Source organism: Poromitra crassiceps (genome assembly GCF_964638095.1).
Source record: "Poromitra crassiceps genome assembly, chromosome: 16".
Taxonomy (NCBI): domain Eukaryota; kingdom Metazoa; phylum Chordata; class Actinopteri; order Beryciformes; family Melamphaidae; genus Poromitra; species Poromitra crassiceps.
Window position 1 is genome coordinate 24,230,228 of NC_139645.1, and position 18,914 is coordinate 24,249,141.

The 18,914-nt window shown below is 47.2% G+C and overlaps 1 protein-coding gene across 1 annotated transcript in view; it reads right to left on the minus strand.

Moving 5' to 3' along the window:
• The window catches only part of LOC310791537 (NLR family CARD domain-containing protein 3-like), a gene marked incomplete at its 5' end in the record, with an annotated part of 69,498 nt that overhangs the window by 7,384 nt on the left and 43,200 nt on the right, over window positions 1-18,914 (minus strand). The window contains one exon of the mRNA XM_083653211.1: window positions 10,684-10,730. Coding sequence (XP_083509337.1) covers window positions 10,684-10,730 — 47 coding nt within the window. The remainder of the gene's footprint in view (window positions 1-10,683; window positions 10,731-18,914) is intronic.

Here is an 18,914-nt window from a genome sequence, read left to right on the forward strand (position 1 = left end):
GAGAGGAGAGGGGGGAAAGAGAGGAGAGGGAGGGAGAGAGACTGAGGGAGAGAGAGGGAGGGAGAGGAGAGGGAGAGAGAGAGACTGAGGGAGAGAGAGGGAGGGAGAGAGAGGAGAGGGAGAGAGAGGGAGAGGGAGAGAGACTGAGGGAGAGAGAGGAGGGGGAGAGAGAGAGAGAGGGAGGAGGGGAGGGAGATGAGAGGGAGGGCGAGAGACTGAGGGAGAGAGAGAAGGGGGAGAGGAGGAGAGGGAGGGAGGAGAGGGAGGGAGAGAGGAGAGGGAGGGTGAGAGAGGAGAGGGGGGAAAGAGAGGAGAGGGAGGGAGAGAGACTGAGGGAGAGAGAGGGAGGGAGAGGAGAGGGAGAGAGAGAGACTGAGGGAGAGAGAGGGAGAGAGAGAGACTAAGGGAGAGAGAGAGCGACACACACACACACACAGACACACACACACAAAGACACACACACCTCTCCTGAAAAACACATCACCCCCCACACACACACACCGCCCCTTCCCTCTCTCTATTTCAAGCACAATCAATATGTAAATGGTAAATGGTAAATGGCCTGCATTTATATAGCGCTTTTATCCAAAGTGCTTTACAGTCAGTAGGTACATTCACCCATTCACACACCGATGGCGGCAGGTTACCACGCAGGGTGCTGACACACCAACGGGAGCAATTTGGGGTTCAGTGTCTTGCCCAAGGACACTTCGACATGCAGACTGGAGGAGCCGGGAATCGAACCACCGACCTCTTTTTTCCAAAGCGATTAGTGGACGACCCGCTCTACCTCCTGAGCTACAGCCGCCCCATATACAGTATATATCTTTATATATTTCAATACAAAATATTGTTGACACGGTTGTTGTTGGAACTAGCTGTATTTTGTTACAGTAACATCATGTTTATGTTCTGTATGTTACAAACTGTTTTTGTTTTGTTCTCCCTCTGTCTGTACTAACATGTACTATGTGCTTTATACTGTAACTCACTATGGTCATGCTAATAAAGCCTCTTTGAATTGAATTGACTGAGGGAGAGAATGAGGGAGAGAGAGAGGGGGAGAAACTGGGGGAGAGAGAGGCGAGGGAGAGAGACTGACGGCTCGTGCACACCTACAATGGCAAAAATCGCTTTTCCGCTGTGTCGCAGCGTTTTGTGGGCGTGGAAACCAGCTTCCAGCTTGGAGCTGTAGCCTGTAGAAACATTTTCAGGTCGAGCTACACAGGAGGGTGGGGGGAGGAAATGTGTAGGAAGAGCTGTCATTGGGTAGCTTAACGAAAGGTCCCGCCCTAGTCCCGCCCGGCGAGCGTTAAGCCGCTCAGAGACAAGCCGCCTCTAGTCTGCAACAGCGAAACGCTGGGCGGTTCCAGCGGCAGGGGGCGCGAGGTTGAAATGGACCAATCAGACGCGGAAGTAGAGCAAGACAGCCTATCAAGATGCAGCGTCAAAGAGGCTTTCACAGGAGGCATGCCACAGAGCATTTCATGGTGTGCAAGAGCCGTGAGGGAGAGAGACTGAGGGAGAGAGAATGAGGGAGAGAGAGGAGAGGAAGGGATACTGAGGGAGAGAGAGGAGAGGAAGGGATACTGAGGGAGAGAGAGGAGAGGAAGGGATACTGAGGGAGAGTGAGGAGGGAGGAGGGAGAGAGGGAGGAGGGAGAGAGTTAACCAATGAACCAGAGACACACCTCATGGGACACAACACCCACAGAAACAGATCCTTAAGAGATCCTTAAAGTCGAGCTGAACCCAAGAATGACTTTTCTTTTCTTTTATTTCAAATACCTGGGTATGCACTATGCAGTGCACCTATTTAATAATGTATGCAAAACAAATCACAAAAATCTAATTTCTTTAGTTTTTCACACTTTTTCACATCAAAAGTTCGTTTTTCAAGATTTCATTGATAACAGTAATTTACAGTTTGCTGACGTCACCTACTACTATCAAATTTCTACCCCATTTCAACCAATCATTTCACGACATGCAGCTGTCAATCAAATCTTCATTTCAGGATCATTTTCTCTTCCAAATGAAGGGGAACATGGCGCCTAGTGCCTGTCATCAAGCAGAGTTTCTAGCCCATAAACTAACTACTAACTTGAGCAAGTATGCAAACTAAATCAAACGGTAATGTCTAAGAATGCAAAGAAATGTAACTGGCTCGTTAAAACACGCATTCCAGGAATATTATTTATATTCATAATGATAATGGCGCGCGCCTCCGAGCCTGACAGCCTCCCTCCATTGCCTCATAAGAAGCAATGGAGGCCCAGAGAACTGAGAGTGTGTAAACAGTGTTCTTCAGGGGAAATAGAAAGTGAGGTCCATTTTCTCCTCTCCTGCCCCCTGCTGTCAGAGAGGCCTTCCTGCAGCAGCTCAGAGCAGCAGTCAGCAGACTGCCCCCTGCTGTCAGAGAGGCCTTCCTGCAGCAGCTCAGAGCAGCAGTCAGCAGACTGCCCCCTGCTGTCAGAGAGGCCTTCCTGCAGCAGCTCAGAGCAGCAGTCAGCAGACTGCCCCCTGCTGTCAGAGAGGCCTTCCTGCAGCAGGTCAGAGCAGCAGTCAGCAGACTGCCCCCTGCTGTCAGAGAGGCCTTCCTGCAGCAGCTCAGAGCAGCAGTCAGCAGACTGCCCCCTGCTGTCAGAGAGGCCTTCCTGCAGCAGCTCAGAGCAGCAGTCAGCAGACTGCCCCCTGCTGTCAGAGAGGCCTTCCTGCAGCAGGTCAGAGCAGCAGTCAGCAGACTGCCCCCTGCTGTCAGAGGGGTCTTCCTGCAGCAGCTCAGAGCAGCAGTCAGCAGACTGCCCCCTGCTGTCAGAGAGGCCTTCCTGCAGCAGGTCAGAGCAGCAGTCAGCAGACTGCCCCCTGCTGTCAGAGAGGCCTTCCTGCAGCAGCTCAGAGCAGCAGTCAGCAGACTGCCCCCTGCTGTCAGAGAGGCCTTCCTGCAGCAGCTCAGAGCAGCAGACTCATCATATCGGGGAAAAACATGTGATGAACTGATGAAACTGTTTAGGTGAAGAACCACAATTGACAGACTTAGCTGCACAATATGTAGGCTAACACTCTGTCATGACATTAGAGGGAACAACAATGAATTCATATGATCTGTTGACATGTGACTCCTGTATGTATTGTAACTGTAATCAATTGTATTTTATTAATGTTATTTTGTTTGATCAATTCTTTATGCTTTGGCAATATTGTACTTGAGACATTCATGCCAATAAAGCGAATTTGAATTTGAGAGACTGAGGGAGAGAGAGGACCAGAGGGAGGGAGAGAGACTGAGGGAGAGAGAGAGACTGAGGGAGAGAGACTGAGGGAGAGGAGCAGAGGGAGAGAGGAGCAGAGGGAGGGAGAGAGACTGAGGGAGAGAGAGAGACTGAGGGAGAGAGACTGAGGGAGAGGAGCAGAGGGAGAGAGGAGCAGAGGGAGGGAGAGAGACTGATGGAGAGAGAGGAGAGGGAGAGGAGCAGAGGGAGGGAGAGTAGTCTCTTAAAACAAACTGTCTCATCTACATCCGGCGAATGCCGCTAAACAGTCTGTACGTTACACCCCCAGAACATGCACAAGGAAGTTGGGAAAAAACCTTCAGACTGGAAGGAAGTTCGACGGAATCCGACCAATCACGACACGTGTGTCCACGAAAAATGCGGCATATTGGATTCAGATTGGCCTAATGAGCGGAAGACCCGCCTTTCTTCTTCCCATTCCGGTTGGTGCATGCTTCTCCCCCACGAATTACAGACGGTATGGCGGAAGCATTTGAAAATTGCGGAAGCCAACTCGTCTGTTCTAAGAGACTAGAGGGAGAGAGACTGAGGGAGAGAGGAGGAGAGGGAGAGGAGCAGAGGGAGGGAGACTGAGGGAGAGAGGAGGAGAGGGAGAGGAGCAGAGGGAGGGAGAGAGACTGAGGGAGAGAGAGAGGAGAGGGAGGGAGAGAGACTGAGGGAGAGAGAGGAGAGGGAGGGAGAGAGACTGAGGGAGAGAGAGGAGAGGGAGGGAGAGAGACTGAGGGAGAGAGGAGGAGAGGGAGAGAGACTGATGGAGAGAGGAGCAGAGGGAGAGAGACTGAGGGAGAGAGAGAGAGGGAGAGAGACTGAGGGAGAGAGGAGGAGAGGGAGAGGAGCAGAGGGAGGGAGGGAGACTGAGGGCGAGAGACTGAGGGAGAGAGAGAGAGGGAGAGAGACTGAGGGAGAGAGGAGGAGAGGGAGAGGAGCAGAGGGAGGGAGGGAGACTGAGGGCGAGAGACTGAGGGAGAGAGAGAGAGGGAGAGAGACTGAGGGAGAGAGGAGGAGAGGGAGAGGAGCAGAGGGAGGGAGAGAGACTGAGGGAGAGAGGAGGAGAGGGAGAGGAGCAGAGGGAGACTGAGGGAGAGAGGAGAGGGAGAGGAGCAGAGGGAGGGAGAGAGACTGAGGGAGAGAGAGGAGAGGGAGAGGAGCAGAGGGAGACTGAGGGAGAGAGGAGAGGGAGAGAGGAGGAGAGGGAGAGAGACTGAGGGAGAGAGGAGGAGAGGTTGAGGAGCAGAGGGAGGGAGAGAGACTGAGGGAGAGAGGAGGAGAGGGAGAGAGACTGACGGCCCCTGCACACCAACATGGGCGGTGAGCGATGTACTCGCTATCGCCCTGTCAAGCCCTGCCCGCTGCTACAGCGTGGTTGGCTGCCCTTATGTATTTCCGTCTTCAATTGGTCGAATTCGAAATGGCCCCTCCTTCCCTCCCTGCTGTCTGTCGCTCGTCACCTTGCAAAGCATGCTGGGATACCTGGCGTCAGGACATCACAAACGACAAGACGAGAGGAGGGGCCAAAACCAAGAGAGGTTGAGGAGGAGAGGGAGAGAGAGAGAGAGAGAGAGGGGGAGAGACTGAGGGAGAGAGAGAGAGGGAGAGAGAGGTTGAGGAGGAGAGGGAGAGAGAGAGAGAGAGAGAGAGAGAGGGGGAGAGACTGAGGGAGAGAGAGAGGGAGACATTGTGCGAGCACCAATAAGACAGGCAAGGCCACACAGCAGCAGAGCTGCAGGCGAGGCCACACAGCAGCAGAGCTGCAGGCAAGGCCACACAGCAGCAGAGCTGCAGGCGAGGCCACACAGCAGCAGAGCTGTGAATGTGAGCTGCAGGAATCGGTTCCTAGTTTGTTTAAATGTCACTTATCAAAGTATCTGATTTGATGCAGAACAAACAATCAAGTCAACAGCTGCTGATGTGGACAAAGCAAACTTACCTACAAGCCCAAATCACAAGCTGCTAACTTAGACAAGACATCATGAAGTCAACATGCTAAACTAAACACCAGACATCAAACACATCATGATGCATCTATGTGACTTTTAGGTGAAGAAACAGTAGCCCCGTTTACATGGATTGTTTTCCTCAATCTGATTGAAATCAATCGGATTATACGAATCTGATTTGATCTGTATACAACAACGCTAAATAAAGCGATCCACGTTCAATCCGCGTATACATGGCCCCAGCTGAAACCGATTACAGACATGCACAAACGGTCTCTCCCACTACCTGCAGAGAAGAAGAGGTGCACTTCTGTCTACCACTTTTCCTGTTTACCTCTGGAAAAATGGATCTAGTGCTGCACGATTTGGGGGAAAGGTGCGATTAGCGATTATGGTGGACAATATTGCGATTCGCGATTGTGTTTGCGATATAATAAACAAATGGTATCTAGGGATGTGCCGGCATGAGTTTTTGACGGTATGATAACCTTGGACAAAAATACCACGGTTTCACGTAGCCTATCACAGAATAAAATACATGAAATATATTACCATTTAAAATATATTAAAACTAAATAAATAAAACAATTTGAAATAAAATTATCTTTAAAAAAACAAACATTTTGAGACATTTGCCTGTCCCAAACATGTAAAAAAGAAACACTAGAAAAATAGTAACTGTGTTACAGCACATAGAAGATGGCTCAGACTGCAAAGTTAGTTACATGTCTGTCAAGGAGGCCTGCAATAATACATCTCGTTTATTCTTTTTGTAGCGACAGATGGCCTTAAACGCCACACTCACGTGACGCTTCTTGAGAGTGAGACGAGGTAACGTGCATCTGCAGACTTTATCGAGGGACCATGAAGGCATCATGTGACAGACTAGTTAGCGTTAGAAACCTGGAGGTGCTGCTGCAAACAGCTGTGACAGTGTTTTCTCTGCTATCAACCTTGTTAATCTCGCTATATTCTTCATCACAGCGGGTCATTACCCACTGTGCACTTAATCGTGCACTAGTTCTGCATAAGCACCTGCAGCTCTCTCCTTATTTTACTGACGTTCTCGCTAATCACACGGCTGTTTACATGCGTTTCTGAACGGCTAGCTAGTTATTAGCATAGCTAGCTGTTAGCGATCATGGATGTTCTCTCCCTCTCTCTCGGTAAGATGTTATGTTTGTGAACCTTGCTGCGCATAACATTACTTATTTGCGGGAGTGCATGGGAGAAGTCTCCCGCTACGCTAGTGTTGATGCCCAGTGTGATGGCAGAGAAACGGGGACCGCCTTCCATTCCGAAACACCACCGTTCCGACACCCCCCCACTCAGAAACCCCCCTATTCCGAAACCCCCCCACTCCAAAATTGAAATTGATTTAACCCCCCCACTCCGAAACCCCCCCACTCCGAAATTGATTTTCAAGTCCATATTTCTCCGAGTTTCCTGCATTCCTGCAGCTTGAAATAAACGTTTCAACTCATTGTTTTTTTATTATATGTCACTGTCTTCATATAATTTCGCTATAGCACTAAACACGAGCCTGCTGCATTCAGATATAGGAACGTTGGATACATCCTAAAATCAGCTGTGGATCACAGACATGTTTGCACTCTGTGTTGTTCAGAATTGCGCGAGCCGCTGCTCAGGGACTGGGCACAGCTGTCCCGCTTGCTTTCTCCCCCACTCCGCAAAGAAATAGGCTACACCTTGACAATGCACACTCTAGTTAAGCGCGTATCGAGCCCGGAGCAGTGTTTTTATTTTTATTTTTTGGCACACAGACTTTCCACTCTGCTGGTCTAAATACCAGGTGTGGTCTTGCGCATTCCTGGCTCGCAGTTTTCTGCAGGTGCACAGAGATATCTCTACAATCACTAAACATTGTTCATTTATGTTGTCTTGCCATACAGTTTGTCAAGTTTGTCAAATGCGTAATCCGAGAGCACAAGGATCTGTTCCACAGCACCATATTCAACTGATTATTTATATCTCCTGACACGCCGACAGGATCTAAATCATAAATGATGTTTTCTACACATCTAAAGGTGAGCTGTTACACACGCCCACATTCATACCGTGAAAAGTGTTTGAATTTTTTTTATTGTAACTTTGAGTCAAATGCTCACAGTTGAATAAGGTTCATTGAGTCATATATTAGCAAGATGAGGATGTTCTTATTTGTGAATGCCAGTTGGGTTGAACTGATTTTGTTTTATGAAAATCTGAGGAAATTTCTTCCCCATTCCCGATGGTCTAGCGCCGCCTATGCATATTTTCAATAAAAAACAACGAGTTGCAGTGTTTGATGCAGGAAACTCGGAGAAATATGGACTTGAAAATCAATTTCGGAGTGGGGGGGTTTCGAAATGGAGGGGATGTCCCCATTCGGAATAGCGGTGCCTTTAAAAAAATCGGAAAACCCCTCCATTACGAAGAATGGAGGTCGATCTTCGGAGTGGGGGGGTTTCGAAAAGGCAGGGTGTAACCCAGAGAAACGTGTGTTTGCTGCGTCGCGTGTAACATTAGTTTAGAGGAGGCACACACTCAAAAAGACATGAACAAATAATAATAATCGCACACTTTTGCAGTTATGTAATCGCACGTGCTGTCATTTGCGGCTCTACGGTCTCAGCAGTTAATCATCCTCCAGAGATATTTGGCCAGGAGAAGAAGAAGAATGTACCGCTCTCAGGGTTTCTATTAAGAAGTTTGTCTCAACCACCGTCCAGTTCTTCTGCACTAGAGAGCGCATGCGCAGAATGAATAATCCACTCTATCAATCGAATCCACTCTATTCAGCCGTTTATATGCAGCATCAAGCTGATTATCAATCGGCGTAGACTACCTCTTTCAATACGATCGAAAATGTAAAACGATCCGGGTGAATCGGGTCGGCTAAGGTGGTTATATGAGACATTTTGAATCCGACTGACCTATCGATCCGATTATAAGTATAGTGCTGCTCTGTTTATTCTCAACAGAAAAACTCTGCGGCTCCGCCTACCTGCATCTCTCTCTCTCCCCCCCTCCCTCACGTGTCGGGGAGGGCGAGCTACGGCTGCATGTGAACGGGAATATTAGTGGATTATTAATTTAGTCGGAATATTGTCATTTTCCGAATATGGGAAAAAAGCGGAATATTGTGTGCATGTAAATGTAGTCAGTGTTGTAACCAGCAGGCAAGTGTGGCTGCCTGCCTCAGGCACAAAGAGAAGCAGCTTCTGCTTCCAGAAGACACTACCCACAACAACCAGCAGAGGGTGACAAAAGGAATACAAAACAGATCTGGCTCCAGCAAGTATGTATGTATGTAGGCTACGGTATGTATGTATGTATGTGTGTGTGTGTGTGTGTGTGTGTGTGTATGTGTGTGTGTGTGTGTGTGTGTGTGTGTGTGTGTGTGTGTGTGTGTGTGTGGTGTGTGTGTGTGTGTGTGTGTGCGTGTGTGCGTGCGCGTCTGTGTGTATGTATGTGTGTATGTGTGTTTATGTGTATGTGTGTATGTGTGTGTGTTCGCGTGTGTGTGTGTGTGTATGTGTGTTTGTGTGTGTATGTGTGTTTATGTGTATGTGTATGTGTGTGTGTGTGTGTGTGCTCGCGTGTGTATGTATGTGTGTGTGTGTGTGTGTGTGTGTGTGTGCTCTGCTTCTGCTTAGACTGACTCCTATAATCAAGTTGTGGAGGCAGGGTAGGTAGCGCTGTCTGTTAGTCACCATATGACCCCATGTCACTTTTGTGACCGATACACCCTACACACACACACACACACACACACACACACACACACACACACACACACACACACACACACACACCTCAACCCACGCACACAGACTCGGCATAACGCCACCTACTGGCAAACACAGAAAGTGGTTTATCTCTAGAACTATGTGTCGGATCAACTTCAAACTTTGTGAGGGCGCTTAAAGGATAATTTTGTTTTTTCCCCAACCTGGACCCTATTTTCCACACTGTATGTGTCTAAGGGACTTATCGTGACGTAATTTTTTAGATTGGTTGAGTACTCACCAAGCTAGCCTTGTTTACAGCTCGAGCATTATCGTCAAACAACTACCAGTGTAACCCAGTCGGGCAATTGCGCACCGTCATTCCACGGTTCATTCTCAGTAAAAAGAAAAAACTGACAGCTTGAATTTCAGGTCGCAATTTTTTCTCTCTGTAGTGATCTGACCTGGGACGTTTGAATGCAAGTAAATAAACAAACAGATAAATAAATAAATAAATAATTAGGCCAGCATTTATTTTTCAAAACGTGTAGCGACATCTGGCCACTGAAAGGGAATGGTGTCTATATGGGAGTTGGCTTTTAATTGAAGTTTTATGGTATTAACACATTGAGTGCCAAGGACGTCTGTGGACGTCCTAAAAAAAAGTAACGAGGAGTGCCAAGGACGTCTGTGGACGTCCTAAAATCATAATTCATATTATTCCATAATTCTGCTGTTTAAGGTCGTACCTAGCCAGTGAGCATGAATCCCTTCAAGGGATCACACGGCGCCACCTTAAACATCGTCACGGGAGCTGCGCCACCCACCTCAGATCCTTTACTTTGTACAGGAGACAGCGGAGAAAGCCGTGATCAAAGTGGAAACCGATGCATGCTTCAGCCAGAGCCGTATTGATTGCTCTGTCTGCAGCGGAGCGGACAGTTGGCTCGGCTGCATCCGTGCCCACAACTGAGCTCTTCTGCTTATATCTATCTTCTATCTATCTGTTTCTCCACATGATTCCCTGCCAGAAAGCCAGCACCCGAAGCCGAACGGCCAAGCCCTTTTCGTTCAGTCGCGTTTGGCACTTCCTTGTTGCGCGCTGGGATCTGTCCGGGGCAAAAACGAGTCTGTGAAACAAACTCTGTGCGTGTGGGGAGGAGCCCGCAGCTCGGGGGTGGAGGGGGGGGTGGAGGGGGGGGGGGGGGTGGGGGGAGCAGCCTGCACAGAAACCACACCACGCCACTACATCAGAAAACACCAGCCAGAGTCAGTGAATGTGCTCGAAATTAGAGTGCAAAAAGTATTCATAAAAGTCACTATATCTTGAAAAGTAAAAAAAAACGGCAGAAAACCCTTGAAAGTGCACTTCTTACAGAGGCTGTCATTTCATAATGGAACTGTCTAGAAACAAAATTTCTTCTTTGGAAGAAGCAGGAGTGTTCAATGTTTCATTAGAGTCCAGCCCTCTCAATATAGCTCTAATAGAAAAAATTATATAGCTGTTTTCAACTGAATGGAAGTGAATCTGGCACAGGCTCCAGACAATTTTACTGAAGCGCTGTGGCACTCAATGTGTTAACAGACTGACAGTTCATTTCTTCAATTTCATCATAACACATTTTGTCAGCCATCTTGTTTCAGAATAGGATTTGAATGAATAGATGTCACACATTGGTTTTCTATTTCAATAGAAACTGAATCAAACTAAATACACACTTACACTTCCTCAGGCCTGGTTTCAACCACCGCACTGCATCATGGTCCACACTGTGGGGGAGGGGGGTAAATAAAGTTAGACAGCATCATCTCTTTGATCATGAACAAATAACCTTCATAACCTTCCATAGGAGGGATTTTCCAGACGCCATCACTAATATCATCCATTCAACATCAAACAATATTCCTCAGCTTCTAGCAGCTCTGTTCACACTGACTTCATGAATCAGAGTCAATGTTCATGTTGGTGCAGACCTGAGTCACATGACCAGACTGAGTCTGTACACTAACACGAGTCACTCCACTCCTGTCAATAATGGCTGTAACCATAGTAACGTTTACTGCAGACCAATATGGCGGCTTCCTGTGCTTTTAGTTTACTGGACACTAGTAGCACCAGTAATCAGAGGCCTCAGTTCTCTATCAGATTTTAATAAACGTCCACTGACAGACAGCGGCGTGGTTTCTCTTCTCCCACCTCATGAACTTTAGACTTTAAAGAAAAACTACATTTGGCCTCAAGACACAGAACTGGAGGAGCAGCTGCAGTGTTGAGGAGACAGACTGATAGAAAATAACTGGAGGAGCAGCTGCAGTGTTGAGGAGACAGACTGATAGAGAATAACTGGAGGAGCAGCTGCAGTGTTGAGGAGACAGACTGATAGAAAATAACTGGTGGAGCAGCTGCAGTGTTAAGGAGACAGACTGATAGAAAATAACTGGAGGAGCAGCTGCAGTGTTGAGGAGACAGACTGATAGAAAATAACTGGAGGAGCAGCTGCAGTGTTGAGGAGACAGACTGATAGAAAATAACTGGTGGAGCAGCTGCAGTGTTGAGGAGACAGACTGATAGAAAATAACTGGAGGAGCAGCTGCAGTGTTGAGGAGACAGACTGATAGAAAATAACTGGAGGAGCAGCTGCAGTGTTGAGGAGACAGACTGATAGAAAATAACTGGAGGAGCAGCTGCAGTGTTGAGGAGACAGACTGATAGAGAATAACTGGTGGAGCAGCTGCAGTGTTGAGGAGACAGACTGATAGATAATAACTGGTGGAGCAGCTGCAGTGTTGAGGAGACAGACTGATAGATAATAACTAGGGGTGCACCGATCACGTTTTTTGCCACCGATCACCGATTGCCGATCACCTATGAGAAATATCTGCCCAACCGATCATCGACCGATCACCGATTACCGATTACCGATCACCGATATATATATATATACGCCCTGGGGTGTCCGTAAAAACACGAGGCAGGAGACAGATGGGAGTTCAACCGTTTAGTTGTCAGTTCTCTTCAGTACAGTACAGCAGTATAGGCTCTTTACAGCATTATGACAGGAATAGTAGGATTGTGTGTGGTCTGGAAAAAGGAGGCAATAAAATATACAAACAGGTCAGTAACCAAGCTTGCTGTTATATAGGCCAATTATAGTGATAATTAACAACTAATAATATATAAATGATAATTAGGTAAACTGTAAGTCAGTTACTCTTAAACACCAGTCTTGAACCATGACTAAAGCCAAAGAGCTCCCACTCATAGAACCGGGGTTATGCACAATAACCGTCATACATTGGGATCCACATCGAACGAACATCAAAACGACCCGCCCATCGAGGCCGAGTTACAGTGTTATAATTAGCAGCACTATGAGTGCGATCTACATAATGGTGACAGGGTTACATGACGGGAGAAACAACAGAATCACAAGCTACACACCAGCTAAACTCCATCTGAGTAGTGGCATTAATTAGCGCAACAGACAATCAAACGGCAAATGCACGCAACAAACGTTATTGCAATGATTGCAGGTAGATCGATCTAAAACCAAAAGGGAATGCAATACAGGAATATTAACATAATAATGACTTACTGGTTGGTCATATACGCACACATGGAAGAAGGGGATTAGAACATGTTCAACTGATGTTCAAAGAAAGGAAGAAAGTCCGTCTGAACGGAGCGCACATCCACATACTCAGCCGCACACTTTCGCTTCCTTCAAAGTGCCCGCGGGAACATCAATGCTTGCGTGGAAATTGTCTGTGTGTGCGCGTGCACTACCCCGACTACCACAGTACCACCGTGTCGATCTGGGACTTTAATACACACGGACTTAACAGCATGCAAATGCCTCGGTAGGCGGGAGGACTGGAGGTAACTTCTCTCTGCTGAGGCTGCTCTAATCACCAGCTGATTTGTGTGATTCAAAGACGCAAGGGGTGTGTTGACAGTCTGGTGCGGTGTGTGCATGGAGGTGAGTACACTGACGAAAGCAAAGCGTGTGCTTTGCAACACAATGATATAAACGTTAGAGCACAATATGAAAGTTAAACGATAGACATTGAAGACATGAAAATGGGCTGCCTCATGTTTCTCACGTGCAGCATGATCGGCTATGCGATCGGCAACATTAAAGCAATATCGGAAACAGCAGATCACATATTTGAGGTCCAAATCGGCCGATACAGATTGCGTGTCGATCGATCGGTGCACCCCTAATAATAACTGGTGGAGCAGCTGCAGTGTTGATGAGACAGACTGATAGAAAATAACTGGTGGAGCAGCTGCAGTGTTGAGGAGACAGACTGATAGAAAATAACTGGTGGAGCAGCTGCAGTGTTGAGGAGACAGACTGATAGAAAATAACTGGTGGAGCAGCTGCAGTGTTGAGGAGACAGACTGATAGATAATAACTGGAGGAGCAGCTGCAGTGTTGAGGAGACAGACTGATAGAAAATAACTGGTGGAGCAGCTGCAGTGTTGAGGAGACAGACTGATAGAAAATAACTGGTGGAGCAGCTGCAGTGTTGAGGAGACAGACTGATAGAAAATAACTGGTGGAGCAGCTGCAGTGTTGAGGAGACAGACTGATAGATAATAACTGGAGGAGCAGCTGCAGTGTTGAGGAGACAGACTGATAGAAAATAACTGGTGGAGCAGCTGCAGTGTTGATGAGAGACTCTTTAAATTAACCATCATAAAGTTAGGTAACGAGTAATGAGTGTGGAGCCTGACGTCATGTAACAAGAGGCCGTGTGTGTGTGTGTGTGTGTGTGTGTGTGTGTGTGTGTGTGTGTGTGTGTGTGTGTGTGTGTGTGTGTGTGTGTGTGTGTGTGTGTGTGCATGCGCCAGAGTCCTGCACCGGGTCGGGGTTCCGTGGGGCCCCGCCGGGTACCTGCAAAAAAACACGGGGTGCGGGTAAAAAATACACTTCTGTAAATTACCGGGTCGGGCCGCCGGTAAAAATGAACTAAATGCGGACGGGGTGCGGGTGGAACTAGAACGACCGCAACGCGGACTTATGCCTCCGCCATTAGTTCATTTTGGAGTCCAAATCGCCATTTGAGGCAAATTGGAAGAGATTCCGTCAAGGCGCTCCTGTGATGTTGCGTTACAGAGCTTTGAAATTGGGTGTGTGAGAGGTCACAGTGACCTTGAACTTTGACCACCAAAATATAATCAGTTCATCCTTGAGCCCAAGTCGATGTTTGAGACAAGTTTGATTAAATTCCGTCAAGGCATTCCTGAGATATCGCGTTAACAAGCTTGAAAATGGCGTTCGAGAGCTCACCTTGACCTTTGACCTTTGACCACCAAAATCTAATCAGATCATCCTTGAGTGTAAGTAGATGTTTGAGGCAAATTTGATGAAACTCCGTCAAGGCATTCGTGAGATATCGCGTTAACAAGCTGGAAAATGGCGTTTGAGAGGTCACAGTGACCTTGACCTTTGACCAGCAAAATGTAATCAGTTCATCCTTGAGTCCAAGTCGATGTTTGAGACAAGTTTGATTAAATTCCGTCAACGCATTCCTGAGATATCACGTTAACAAGCTTGAAAATGGCGTTTGAGAGGTCACAGTGACCTTGACCTTTGACTTTTGACCACCAAAATCGAATCAGTTGATCCTTGAGTCTAAGTAGATGTTTGAGACAAGTTTGATTAAATTCCGTCAACGCATTCCTGAGATATCACGTTAACAAGCTGGAAAATGGCGTTTGAGAGGTCACAGTGACCTTGACCTTTGACCTTTGACCACCAAAATCTAATCAGTTCATCCTTGAGTACACGTCGATGTTTGAGACAAGTTTGATTAAATTCCGTCAAGGCATTCCTGAGATATTGCGTTAACAAGCTTGAAAATGGCGTTCGAGAGGTCACAGTGACCTTGACCTTTGACCTTTGGCCACCAAAATCTAATCAGATCATCCTTGAGTCTAAGTCGATGTTTGAGGCAAATTTGATGAAATTCCGTCCAGGCGTTCCTCAGATATCGCGTTAACAAACATCATACGGACGGCCGTACGTCGTACGTACGGACAACCCGGATCCATAATGCTTCCGGCCTGGCTATCGCCGGCGGAGGCATAACAACAACAACGTATGAGCAATGTATGTTTTTCTGTTGCACTCAGACTGAGGCAGGGGGTGTGTCTGGCAGGGGGTGTGTCTGTCAGGGGGTGTGTCTGGCAGCTGGTCTGACTCTGAGATGCAGACAGAGGAAAGAGGAGAAAAGTTTCTGATGCACGTTTTCTGCTTTGTTTACATATCCGGCATCGTTTCAAGTATGCGCATACCGTGCATTGTGTGACGCTATGGACTGCACAACACATTCAAAACTCAGCTGCGGGGTCAAGGTGATTGATTGGAGACAATACAAGGCGGACAAATACTGTAGTAGGCTAACGTTAGCTTCCACTACAACCATACCCACTGGCTGTTTTCATCATAGCAACAGGCAACAACATGTCATCATACCGTGAAAGTGGAGAGGTTGAACGTTGTAAAAGTGGATTTACGTTCCTGCAACAGCGATCATAAAGGCAGTATGGATTATACCGGACATATTGGAAATAGCTGGTAAGTCACTTTGCTTGCTGTAGTGTCTGATAGCAGAGCTATCCAGCTGGTTAGTGAGCTAGCAGCTGCTAAAAGCTAATTAACGTACATCAGCTGAAAGACTGCTGTTCGCCTCTCGTGTGAAACGGTGGCAGTTTCGTTTGCACTGCAGATTAATGGTTATTATATATATGCGGTTCCGGGTCGGGGGGCGGGTCTCATGTCTGCGGGGCGGGGTGGATTGCGGTACTGATTGATCATATGTGCGGGTTCGCGGAGCGGGGTCGGTATTGCACGTCGCGGGGCCGGGCGGGGCCGGGTCTTGAAAATGTGCACATGTGTGTGCGTGTGTGTGAGTGTCTGCGGCTGTCCGCTCCACTTCTGGTTCACACTATTCAAAGCGACTGAATCCACTCTCAGATTCCGGATCAACAGCTGAACGTTTCAGTTTCATTCAAAATCTTCTCTCTCCATAACTGAACAGCATGAAGCTACAATGAGGATCCACAGCTGGATTTAGCCTCTCCTTCATAACTGAACTGTGTGAACTGAACAGCATGAAGCTACAATGAGGAGTCACAGCTGGATTTAGCCTCTCCTTCATAACTGAACTGTGTGAACTGAACAGCATGAAGCTACAATGAGGATCCACAGCTGGATTTAGCAGCAAATACATAGCTATTTCCTGACCAAACGAGAAGTTCTGGTTAGCCACAATATCAGACATCAGTGGCGGTCCCGCTCTTGATAAGAGCCTTTCTGAAAGCACAGTTTGCAGTCCCGCTGCTTATTACTGTGTTTTTTCAACCAGGAAAAATACATTTTCAACAGATTATCAGCTCTTATCATTAGCACAACCATATAGTAGCTCCCATTGGCTCCACAGAGCTATCTATGTTCCACTAGCGACAACAACAACGTTCATTCAAGCATTTGAGCATAATTGCAGCATCTTTTTATCAGTATGTCATATCGGCAGAAATTACATTTGTGATTATAAGGCGAAGCCATTATCGTCTGATAACGATGTTGTGCTGATATCATGGTGCAGTAGAGATGCACGAGCCACAGTTATAACTATGATTAATGTGGATGGGTGGCGAGCGGATGAGATGTTTGGAGCGGGGGAGTCTGGGGCAGCGCACAGGTCCTAGACCTGGTGAGACGAGGGAGGAGCCCGGTCGGGTGGCAACCTACAGAGCCCGGTCCCTCTACGTAACAGAGCCCTTCCCCCCCCGGTCCCGGCAGAGTAGTTCCGGAGCAGCGGATTGAGTGGCCCTGACCACGTGACCACCTTCGACCCTTCCTAGAGGGCTGACCGTGGGTAGCTACTGGGACGTAAGTTGGGGCTTGGCCAGCCCCAGCTGGGTCACCTGGGCGAGGGTGTATGATGTTGCGAGACCCGAAACATCCTATGACCCCAGGGTACATCACTGAGGATACGTCCCAGTTGCATCCATGGCTTCATTTTTCGTCAGGCACCTTTTTAGCCAGCCGTCTAGCCTGACATGATTGTGGGTCCTTCAAAACAAGCATGGGTGCAAAGCAGAATACGCCAGAAAAGAAAGAAAGGAAAGAAGGAAAAAAGAAAGAAAGAAAGAAAGAAAGAAAGAAAGAAAGAAAGAAAGGGGAATTGAAAACTAAGGCCATGTCCACACGCAGACAGAAGCTATCTTTTTTTTTTTTCGTTTCAGAAAAGTTTTCCATAAACATGGAATTGTTTCAAGAAATGTGTGTATCCACATGAAACCACTGAAACCGCTGTAGAATATATGCCAGGCCGGTAAGTGGCGCTGTAACGCTGCCACAAAGTACACCAAAAACAGAGAATAGACAATCTCGTCAATAATGGCATTCAACCACTAGGGGCGCACAGTCTATAATGTGTATCTCACTGCAGCTCACAAGCAGCTTAAACCCTTGGCTTTGCGGGGAGGTTTGCCATGTCGATGAATAAAATGATTAAACCTATACAGGCAAATGCAGAGCTGTTCAGCAGGGCTGATGGTCTCCCTGTAGCCTACAATATAGAACGTTAACTATCGGTGACGTTCCTGATATCATCCACTTCCATGATCTTTAGACATGTTGCAAACACATCCCAGCATATTGGCCGCTCCTGCACATCACAGCACAGGCTAAATGATGCAACATAAATATACATTATATAAACTCATGGCATAAATGTGTTTTTATTGAAAAAGTCGCGTCAAGTAAGCTAAAGTCTTGTTGGAGTGGACACGAGCGGACATCACAGATATCACAGTGCAACCGTGTGTTCCTCAAACCTCTCACTTCCCTATTCACGTTGTATTTGCGAGGGCTATATATAGGGCAAGCCGAGTATGTCGGTTACACTCAGGGTTTACATTTAATTTCATTTAATTTTGTCCAATATTAAAATATTCCAGAATTGCATGTTGTATTAAACATAAATATAATTTCTATCTAACACGTTAAGCCTGATTTTGTTTGTGTTATTGTAAAAATTTAGCCGCCGCTAAGCCTTCTGGGAAATATCCGATGAAGGGAGGGGAGGGGTGGATGGGAAGAGTCAGCTGTGTGGAGCCCTGAGGATGTTGTACACGCTGTTCTCCGTGTCCACTTGTTGCTGACGGTGGTAATAGAGGAGCATTATATTTTGCTGCAAGATCCCCAACAGGCTCAGTAGCTACTGCCATGATTGTTATTGTTGCTGGTGGAGAGAGGTGGGGCTATGGCGTCATCGTTTCAGGAAAGATGCGTATGGGTTGTAAACACGGAAATGCAAGGGTGGCGTCTTCAGATTTAATCACTCTGGGACCCGGTTTGAAAAATTAGCGTATACTCCCAGAACGTATAGTCCCAGAACGCGGTTCCATCTGGACGAAACGTCTATATGACAAAAAACTTTAGCGGATACACCTAAACTCGTCTCCGTGTGGACATGGCCTAAGACAAAAGGTCAGAAATGTGCTGTATGGGAGAAATTCTGTAAAGTTGTAAATGAGGATGAGTCACAACGGCGGTGAAGTGGTGTATGTTCTATCTAAACAGCCACAAGACGGGCACCTCTAACATGGCACATCAAGAACAATCAAGAACAAGCCAGCAAGACAACACCTTAAAGAGCATGGGGCAGGTTAGAGACCCCAATCAGTCAATGTGTAGGTGAATTATGGAGGAACTCGATTTTCACATTAAGACACTTACATATACACTACAGTGACTTCTGGGGTCGTTTTACTTTTTTAACTTTTATTTTGACATCTTGGATCCCAAAACTCTGACGTCACAGTGGGGAGTCGCCAGGCATGACCGTCTGTCCCTCTGTCTGTCCCTCTGTCTGTCGTCACTTAGGTCAGGGCTGTCAGTCACACTCTATGGATGCTAACGCCAGTTTTCAGGA